A 10320-nucleotide genomic window follows, 5' to 3' on the forward strand; every position below is an offset into this window, starting at 1 on the left:
CGCTTACTTGCCTTTTGTTCCTGCTGGCTCCTGAGCTTCTGGCTTGTGGGTATAAAGACCCAAACAGGTCCCTGTTTAATATCCATTCACATAACTGCTGCATAGCTTTAAGCACCAGCTGTCAGAGCAGCTCACATATCACTGCACCTGTACATAGCCCATCTGTAAATAGCCCATCCAACTACCTCATCACCATAATGTATTTATTTATTTATCTTGCTCCTTTGCTGCCCAGTATCTCTACTTGCACATTCATATATATTCATATATATTCACACACACACACAGTGGGGCAAAAAAAGTATTTAGTCAGCCACCAATTGTGCAAGTTCTCCCACTTAAAAAGATGAGAGGCCTGTAATTTCCATCATAGGTACACTGCAACTATGACAGACAAAATGAAAAAAATCCAGAAAATCACATTGTAGGATGTTTAATGAATTTATTTGCAAATTATGGTGGAAAATAAGTATTTGGTCAATAACAAAAGTTTATCTCAATACTTTGTTATATACCCTTTGTTGGCAATGACAGAGGTCAAACATTTTCTGTAGGGATGGTGCTAAGACATAACCTAAGACAACCTGGAATTTGGAGATACACTTACAAATATCACAGTGAAAGATATTTTCACTTAGACATATATTATTATTATTATTTTTAAATGAGTTGATATTGTAATGTTAGCTAGCTAGCTAACTTTACATACTGTATAGCTAGCTAATTGAATTAAATATAACCAGCTAACTTCATATTAGCTTGTTAGCTATCTTGATGTATTTATCATTGTAAATGAAAAACACAAACTCGAAATGCATTTGTAGTTAGCTAGCTAACAGACATGAGAAAGGGTGAAGGGATTAGCAACTCTGGCTGTCAGATAAGGGAGAGAGTAGGTTACTCTGGACAGGGCAGATACCTTTGTGGGAGAACATTATAAAAATATTCTCCAGTTCCAGTACCTAGTTAGAAAAACTATGAGAACAGAGAGATATTGCAACATAATAGTACAACTGCAACATTTGATCTCATTCTCATTGCAAAATGTGTAGAATAGCACGAGATAAGCTATAAAACTACAACTTTTCCTCTGCCCTATGGCAATGTATGCAGAATTGCATGAAATTACCTTGAAAATTAAAAATTCTCTCATCCTCATTGTAAAATGTGTAGAATAGCATGATTATGGCTATAAAACTGCACTGTGAAATGTCGGTATGCCACTGATAATGCTGTCCCACTGAGGGGAATTATTAGCTTTATTTCTAAAAACATGCACGTGTGTTGTGTATAAGTCAAGGCCGTCACTTTGTTTTGTGAGATTAGAAATTGTGGTGGTACGTGAAAAGCTTTCCCACCAAAACACATGAGACCAAGTTGATGACCAACTGATTGACCTCAAATAATAGGGTTGAAAACAATCAAGTTATCATTAGAGAGCGCTCTTCACACCAGGCCCCAGAATCTGAGTGTAGATAATCAAATATACAGTGGCAGAGGTCGCTGGCAGAAGTTTGTCTTTGTATAGTCCTCTTGGCAATAACAAAGCACCATAGGCTCTCTGGGTCTTCTGGGTTGGGGTAATAATTGTGATCCCAAGGTCCTCCTAAGAAAAAAGCAAAGTAGCCCCAACAAGCAAGGGACACAAAATGTGGACATTAAGCAGTGTAGAGAGAAGCAGGCATCATCTCTGCAGATCACACCTTCCCTTTACATTCCATCTATTCAAAGATTGTATTGTTTACAGCTGAACCTGCAAATGGCTTGATATCATGTATTTGTGGGCATTGTACTAAAAAATCTGTTGGACTACTGACCTATAATAATAAATAAAAAACCAGATATTCAAATGTTTTGAAAAAGAAAAATCTAAAAACACTGAAAAAGTTTTACCTTCTTCAATGCCAAGGTGAACTGTTAAGACCTCTGACTGCTTTCAGCCAGTTCAGGCACCTCTGGCCACTGACTTGTCACCTGCAGCTCTCCATTGTATTGGGCCCCACTGAAAAGAAGGCATCCTAACAGAGGTACACAACAGACAGCATGAAGGTGTGTCAATTTAGAAAGTTAAGATTACAGAGAGTTTAACAAAGACCCTGAAATAAATGTAATTATCCATATCACCTGTGAGGCAAAAAAACATATTTGATTGAAATGACGCTGGAGATGAGAAGAAGGTACGGGAGCTGAACGTTTAATGTGGAACAGACAGGTAACAAGACAGGAACAGCGTCAGCACACGGGTAACAACAACATACAAACATTAATGCAGAAGCTGGGCACATAGCTGGGGAACTGACAAATACGATGTCCCTTTAAGTACTGAACACTGCATACCTTCAGTTGGGTTACTTGAATAGTTCTAGGCAACGGGTTTCCACAAAAAAACAAAATGGAGTTAGCAGAACAAATGACTTTTTACAGTCTACTGATGTTTAATTCCCCAATTTTCACTAAAGGCACCACTAGGACTATATAGTGTATAGCCTCACATATAGCCACCCTATTTCACTTTCTATTCGATAAAATGTTTAAGAAATCAGTCTCATGGCTTGAGCATCTCCAGAGAGCAGAATAGTCCTTTTCCCCCTCAGCATAGGGGAAGGAACGTTGAACACATTCCACACAGCAATGTCAAATCCTTGTACTCAATCACATTCCTCACCTTGGGACATGTGTTTGGCCAAAACTTGTTTTGATTTTCATGTTCGAGTTAAAGAACGTATTATCCAACTCATTCAATAGCGCTTAGGTGGCATTGCAGCAGTTTCGTAATCTGCCTCACACTGTTTTATTACAGGCTAGGCTTACTGAACCGTATGCAAACCATTCCACATTCACTTGAAAATATGTGACAATTTCAATAATTTGGCACCACATTCAGGGTTCATAAATAACCCTGATCCGCCTAATAATTGGCTGCTGGTAACTGCAAACACGGAGTATTATTTCATTTACATCCATGTAATTTCTCAGCTATTTAGTTCAGAAGTTATGCTTAACCTCTTGCAGTCTAGAAAATAATATTGGTCAAACCTATCTTCCGGCTAGATCTTACACCATTAGGTTGTGCCGTTGGGCAAGGATGTGTTTTATGTTTATTTTATATTTTCCACAAGATGATTCAAAGTTTTTACAAACCAATTGCCTTTGACAACAACAATATAAGGTGCTTCTATCATACTAATCCCCAGTAATGAATTTAACACCATTAAACCTATGTGGATGTGATACAATGTCTTTCATTGAAAAAAATCACAAAGACCAGAGATAGCTATCTCAACAGCTCTAAAAACTATACATCAACAATCTGCTGGCCATTAAACCCTAGTGAAAGGGATGAGGTGATGTTTATTGTTATCTGTTTTCAAAAAACCCTTATCTGAGGAGCTTAGGACAGATTTTGAAAATCCATTAATTCCTTGATAAAAAGGTGTTGTGTTGCCTTATATGAAATCAAAGGATTTGTTGGAGAATAAATACAACCTGTAATAGCTTTACCTCAGCCGTGCACATTGTCAGAAAAGTCAGGATGAATGACTGCACTTCATAGATAAGGTCTAGTTCTCATGCTGTGAATACTAACAGAGAGAGATTGTCAGAAGCCTTGGCTATCCATACCTGTACATTTTGAATTATATTTCACCTCTGAATATGCTCCCTTTGTGAATGGCTGTAATGCTCAAACATGATGAACACACGCTGCTCTACAGCTGACCATTTGCTGCTCCCAGCCTGCCATGTGTGTTGTGTGGTGAGGATTGGTACTGTGACAGCAACAAACAAACATCACCAAATTCTATTGTCTCTATTTAATGGATAAATAATGATTGTAAACATTTTATTGGAACTGTATGATTCAGATTGATTGAAAACCGTGTCTAGGAATAAACTCCGAGCACAAATCAACGAGGACTGCAAGTGTTCAAATTCAGGGGCTAATCCCCAATAGGTCCTTGGTTACACCAAAGGGTTCATCTTTAAGACCAGGTTTCTAATACCAAGCAATCTATTTTTCTCTAAAACCACAACAATAAGGATCTTAGAAGCTCTCTACCCCTAATTTAATACAGAGAAATCTGATTTATTTTTCAGAAAGCAAAGCAATGGGGCCAGATTAGCTGAAGTCCCATCCTCCCTAACCCCCTCACAAAACTGCCCAGATTAGCTGGGAATTAAGTTTAAATCATTTTGTATTTGTCTAGTCCATAGGGGGATTATGTCCTTTTTTTTCTTCCTAAATTTCTGTTATAAAATCAGAATGAGTGTGTCTGTGGTTCAGCACAGTGGAGAATGAGCCACAATAAGGTATATGCTTCACCCAAAAGCATTAACTGACTTCCTTGGCTGGCACTTTAAACACGAGGTTGAATTTAAAGTGAATTCTTTGGGCAGAAATCTTGTCATGGAGGGGTCAAGTAGGATGGAGAGACAGAAGTTTCCATTCACCATTGACAATATACTGAACAGATTTCCAATTAACAATGAGGAGAGCAGGCAGTCTGGTGCAACCCACAACACTGTACCAGGTGAGGATGGAGTAAGATCAGAGAGTATTCCTGCTGGGAGCCACATAGAACCTCCACAGCACACCTGCTCATGCTGCTGGTACTGCTCCCACTGTGGAGAGGTGTTCCAGGCTGACTATCCTCCTGAAAGTAAGACCTAAACCTATGACATGTTTGTTTGATGATTATGTCTAGCAGATCAGTTGTTTTTACCATTAGCCAGGTAGGTGTATAGACGTTTATGCGTTGACCTGAAATCAGTGTGCCAAACACTTACATGTAAAGTTATTTTAATTCAGCTTGGCAGTATGCATGGTCCAGAAGAATGTTTCCAGAGCCATGCGGAAACACTAACAGAGAGGAGCAGTCCTTCAGTCAGGTCCAGAGGCGAACACGGCGACACCGCACCATATTCACTGAGGACCAGCTGGATGCTCTGGAGGAGCTATTCCTTCAGAACCAGTATCCAGATGTTAACGCGAGGGAAAAACTGGCACAACGCACTCATTTACGCGAAGAGCGAGTAGAGGTAAGCGCCTTGTGTTTGTCAGTTTCTAAATATGTTTGTTTCATTAAGTTTTAATAAAACGGTTTGTCAATGTAGCCTAATTTACCTTTATTTCGATAGGTATGGTTTAAAAACCGAAGAGCGAAGTGGAGGCGACAAAAAAGAACAGCATTTGGTGTGCAAGACCTGGAAGACTAGAAAATGGTGTACCGTATTATGCACTTGTAGATATTTTCTAGACATTTTTGGATACTTTATCCAATACAATGATGAAGGCTAGAATAATTCTAAAAGCGTCACTGACTGACATTTCGGGTGACGGAGAAATTGTCGCTGGATAATGGGAGTAGAAAGGAGGCTCGAGTTTGAAGTAGAGGGAGTACAGGGCTTTGCATGTCTCTTGGAGGCTAAAAGTAGATTTTGGCTTGGAAGAGTTACACATTTTCACGAGTCGGGAAGAGGATTGGAGGGAAAGAGAGAGGAGGTTAAAAAGACTAAGGGAGACGGAGGATGGATTTGAATCTGTTGAAGCTAGCAAAAAGAAGGAAGGTATGTTGAGGAAGATTGGTGTCAAATTCAAACAGAGTGAGCTGGACGCCAGCTCTAGAGGTGAAATGGAAGGGATAGAAGGTGTTGTAAGGAGCTTGTATTGATAAACATGGTTATGATAAAGAAATGTTTGGTCCAGTAGAAGTGACATTTTTGGATTCAGGGTGGGTGGTGTAACAGTCATATGTCAACATACTGTATTTTAATTGTTTTCTACGGTTGTATCATACTGCGCTATGATTGGTTAATTACCATCCAGGTCGTGAGGTCATTTTCAGTTGATCATGGCCGGCAACACATGAACGTGCCAGTTATAGCTAGCTAATAAAGAGCTACGTTGAGAAAAATCCTGTCGTACTGCATTGTATTATTTTGTACAAAGTGTGAAAAACAAGACATGGTGTCAAGAGTAAAAGGACGAAAATATGGATTTTGCTGGAGTTCCTTCACCTCGAATGGACTGGCGGTCTACAAACCTCCGCCATGCAGTGGGTAGGTTCAACAGCATGTGTAGATAATGTTCACTGGTCCTCTGAAGGAAAGAGGAGAAGTGAAGCTACCTGCTCCTGTGGATCGGTGAAAAAGGAGACAGTTACAACACATGGACACTTAGTCGGTGCTACAGAGGTCAGCTACTTCGGACATCTCCCAGCGAATGGAATCAAGCCAGACCCACAGAAGATCTCAGCTATAAAGGAAATGGGGCCACTAAAGAACCTCACAGAGTTGGAAACAGTGCTTGGCATGGTCAACTACTTAGCAAAGTTCGCACCCAGCCTCGCCTATGCTAATGCACCCCTGCGTCAGCTGCTAAAGCAGTCCAGTGAGTTCCTCTGGGACAAGCAACACGACATTGCTTTCCGGAAAGGGAAAGACTTGATCACAAGAGAACCAAGACCAATCCTCACCTACGACGACCCTAACAAAGAGCTCAGACTCCAAGTGGATGTGTTGAAGTATGGACTAGGTGCAGTGCTACTGCAAGAAGGAAAGCACATCGGCTATTCTTCCAAATCTCTTTGAGAGTAGTGAAATCAACTACTTTCAAATCGAAAAGGAGCTGTATGCCATTCTGTTAGGATCTAAGCATTTCCATCAGGACGACTATGGACGACAAGTCATTGTGGAATCCAACCACAAGCCCCATGAGTCAGTCATAAGGAAATCGCTAGCCCAGCCAAGGCTACAGAGAATGATTCTTCAACTACAAAATTACAACTTCACAATCACTCACCATGCCAGGCAAAGACATGCCTGTTGCAGACACTCTCCGGGAAGTTTTACCTACAAGGACAGCACCCTCAGTGAAGACATGGACATGCAGGTCCACACTGTGTATAGCAACTTACCAGTTAGTGACACAAAACTGAAGAAGATCTGAGCGGCAAAACAGAAAAGGACACAACTCACACAGCTGAGGAAAGTCATACAGGATGGATGTCACGGCTGTCGAATGAACTGGACCAAGGTGCAGCGTGGTGAGCATACATATTCCTTTTATTATTATGATAAAAACCAACTGTGAAGCTATAGTGCCAACAAACAAAGACAACTTCCCACAAAGACAAGTAGGCAAAAGGGCTACCTAAGTATGGTTCTCAATCAGAGACAACGATAGACAGCTGTCCCTGATTGAGAACCCTACCCGGCCAAAACATAGAAATACAAATAATAGAACATAGAATACCCACCCCAAATTACACCCTGACCAAACCAAATAGAGACATAAAAAGGACCTCTAAGGTCAAGGCGTGACAATGGAACCATCGTGATGAACTATCACAGATCAACGGAATATCCATGCTGGACACGTGGGCATGGAAAAGAGCGGGACATTTTGTTTTGGCCGGAATGTGCAAGCAAATAGAGGACATTGTTGGTAAATGCCCTACCTGTCTTGAATGACTCCCCTCAAACACCGAAGAGCCAATGTTACCTCACTGTATCCCAGACTGACCCTGGCAGGTTGTGGCAACCGGTGTGTTCACCTGGAACAACGAGGACTACATCGTAACAGTGGAATACTACTGCAGATACTTCGAACTCGACAAGCTTCACAGCACCACACCTGCAGCTGTGAACCACAAGCTGAAAGCAGCCTTTGCCAGACGTGGCATTGTAGAGACTTTAATAGCTGACAAATCAAAGGAATTTGAATCCTTCAAAAAAGCATGGGAGTTCAAACACGTCACCCACCACAAGCCCACATTACCTTCAAAGTAATGGCCTTGCTGAAAAATCTGTGCAAATTGCTAAATCACTCATGGATAAAGCAAAAGCAGACAAGAGAGACCCCTACCTCAGTCTCCTTGAATACCGCAACACCCCAGTTGACAACTTCAAATCACCAGCCCAGCTGTTGATGAGCCGCAGATGAGCCGCAGATGAGTTGATGAGCCGCTTTGCTCAATCCAGCATCAACCAGCAGCTCCAACCTGAGGTCGTCAGCTACAAGGAAATGCATGCAAAGCGTGCACAGAGACAACAACACCAGAAGCGATACTACGTCAGGTCAGCTAGACCACTGCCACCACTGAACAACGGAGAGTCAGTTAGAATCCTGGAGCATGGCCACTAGAAGCCAGCAGTCGTCATCCAGCCAGCTGACACTGAACATTCATATCACGTCCGCACCGCAGAAGGAGCGGTGTACCACCGTAATCGTCATCACCTACTGACCACAAAAGAACAACACACTGACGAGATTAACTGTTTCCCTGAAAGAGAATGCGATGGACTAAACACACACGCAACATAAACCATACTTACCTGCAATACCACAAGAATGGTTGACTGACATAGAAGCTTGCTCAGCATCATATCACACAAGGTCAGGAAGAGAGGTCAAGCCTAGAGCTGTCCTATACCTGTGAAATGTCAAAGGGTATAGTTGAAATGCTTTGGTGTTGTATTTGTTTGAAATGTTGAGATGTCATTGATACAGTGAAAAGCTGAGTTGCTGAGAAATCTTTGTTCTAAAAGTAACAGTATGCTGAATCATTGTTTCAGAGTCTGTTATGCTGATGCAGTTGGTCCAGTATGCAGTTTAAATGGTTACTTACCTTGAGTTCAAACTACAGAGAACATATGTCGAACATTTTTCTTTTTTATAGAAGGGGGATGTAATATTCATGTATCAACATACTGAATTGTAATTGGTTGCAATCTACCATCATATCATACTGTGCTCCGATACGACGGTAGTCATTTTCAGTTGATCATGGCCGGAGACACATGAACATGCCAGTTATAGCTAGCTAATAAAGAGCTACGTTTAGAAAGATCCTGTCTGACTTAATTTGCTTATTTTGTGCAAAACAAGACATAGTGGGAAAGGAGTTGGGTGCAGTTGAATCAGTGAAGGTGACCTGCTGGCTTATGATATGTGTTTGTGTTTCTTCTGACCAGAGGGAGCGGGCGCTCCATGTCACGCAACTTGGGTCAAGATCTGTTTCATGCTTTGCTCCTAGGAACAGGGCACCATTGAAAGGAGTGGTTTCTGGGGTAGTGTTACGTGTGAGGATGGAGCAATTGAAGTTGAAGATTCACGGTGTTTGTGACGCCTGTCGTTTGGTGTAACGCAGACCCAGTGCTGAGTATGGTGAAACAGAGGAGTCACCGTCAGTCCTTTTGAATTTTGAGAAAGAATCTTTAGTTGCAATGCTTATGGTCATGTAGCAGCTGTGTGTAGGAGGGAGATTCTAAGATGTGGGAAGTGTGCAGGAGGGCATTGGATAGAGGATTGTGTAGTTTGGTCGGATAAAGTTTGTGTGTCAACTGTAGAGGTTCCCATGTTGCTGGGGATCGGAAGTGTCCGGTGCGAGAGAGGCAGGTTGAGGTGGCTAGAATCAGAGTAGTGCAGAAGTCTCATATGCTGAGGCAGTGAAGAAAGTACAGGAGGATGGGTCAAGGGTGAGGGATCCTGTGAATAGTAGATCTGTGCCAACACAGAAGGATAGGCCAATGAGTGATATATGCTTCAGTAAGGTTGGCTTCTATGAGTTCATAGCAATGGTTATCAACTGTGCCCCAGAAATGGAACGTAAATCACTGAAAATAGATGTTGTGGTGGCAGCTACGGAGAAGTACTTGGGGGTATGAGTTTTGACTTCAGAAGAGTTACAGCGTGTGGTAGTGTCCTGTCCTCTCAGGCCATTGGCCTGGGGTAGGATCGGATAGGGTTATTAAAGTAGTGGAATAAGGTGATGGGTTTTAATGAGTATAGAGTTAGTTGATAGGGTAATTAAATATATGTTTATATACAGTACCAGTCAAAGGTTTGGACACACCTACTCAATGAAGACATTAAAACTATGAAATAAGAAATGGAATCATATTTTATATTTGAGATTCTTCAAAGAAGCCACACTTTGCCTTGATGACAGCTATGCACACGCTTCGCATTCTCTCAACCAGCTTCATGAGGTAGTCACCTGGAATGCATTTCAATTAACAGGTGTGGCTTGTGAGTCCTGTGTGGCTCAGTCGGTAGAGCATGGCGCTTGCAACGCCAAGCGTCGTGGGTTCGATTCCCGCTAGGACCACCCATATGTAAAAGTAGTGGCCCCAGCCGACTTGTAAGTCGCTTTGGACAAAAGCGTCTGCTAAATGGGATATATATATATATATATTTAAAACCTAATTTGTGGAATTTCTTTCCTTCTTAATGAGCCAATCAGTTGTGTTTTGACAAGGTAGGGGTGGTATACAAAAGATAGCCCTATTTGTTAAAAGACCAAGTCCATATTATGGCAA

General features: G+C 41.6%; 1 protein-coding gene and 1 long non-coding RNA gene across 2 annotated transcripts; one reads left to right on the forward strand and one right to left on the reverse strand.

The window, feature by feature from the left end:
• Positions 1-767: 767 nt before the first annotated feature.
• On the reverse strand, positions 768-7999 carry LOC135517840 (uncharacterized). The gene is made up of 4 exons (XR_010452085.1): positions 7865-7999; positions 6016-6131; positions 1894-2018; positions 768-1606 (listed from the first exon to the last, which is right to left on the reverse strand). It is a non-coding gene; the product is annotated as an uncharacterized LOC135517840 (long non-coding RNA).
• On the forward strand, positions 4406-5386 carry LOC135518467 (homeobox protein goosecoid-2). Its single transcript, XM_064943642.1, has 3 exons — positions 4406-4658; positions 4808-5037; positions 5137-5386. The coding sequence occupies exons 1-3, from the start codon at positions 4406-4408 to the stop codon at positions 5212-5214; spliced, it is 561 nt and encodes a 186-aa protein (XP_064799714.1). The 3' UTR covers positions 5215-5386.
• Positions 8000-10320: the final 2321 nt, after the last annotated feature.

Source organism: Oncorhynchus masou, chromosome 28, assembly GCF_036934945.1.
Source record: "Oncorhynchus masou masou isolate Uvic2021 chromosome 28, UVic_Omas_1.1, whole genome shotgun sequence".
NCBI lineage: Eukaryota > Metazoa > Chordata > Actinopteri > Salmoniformes > Salmonidae > Oncorhynchus > Oncorhynchus masou.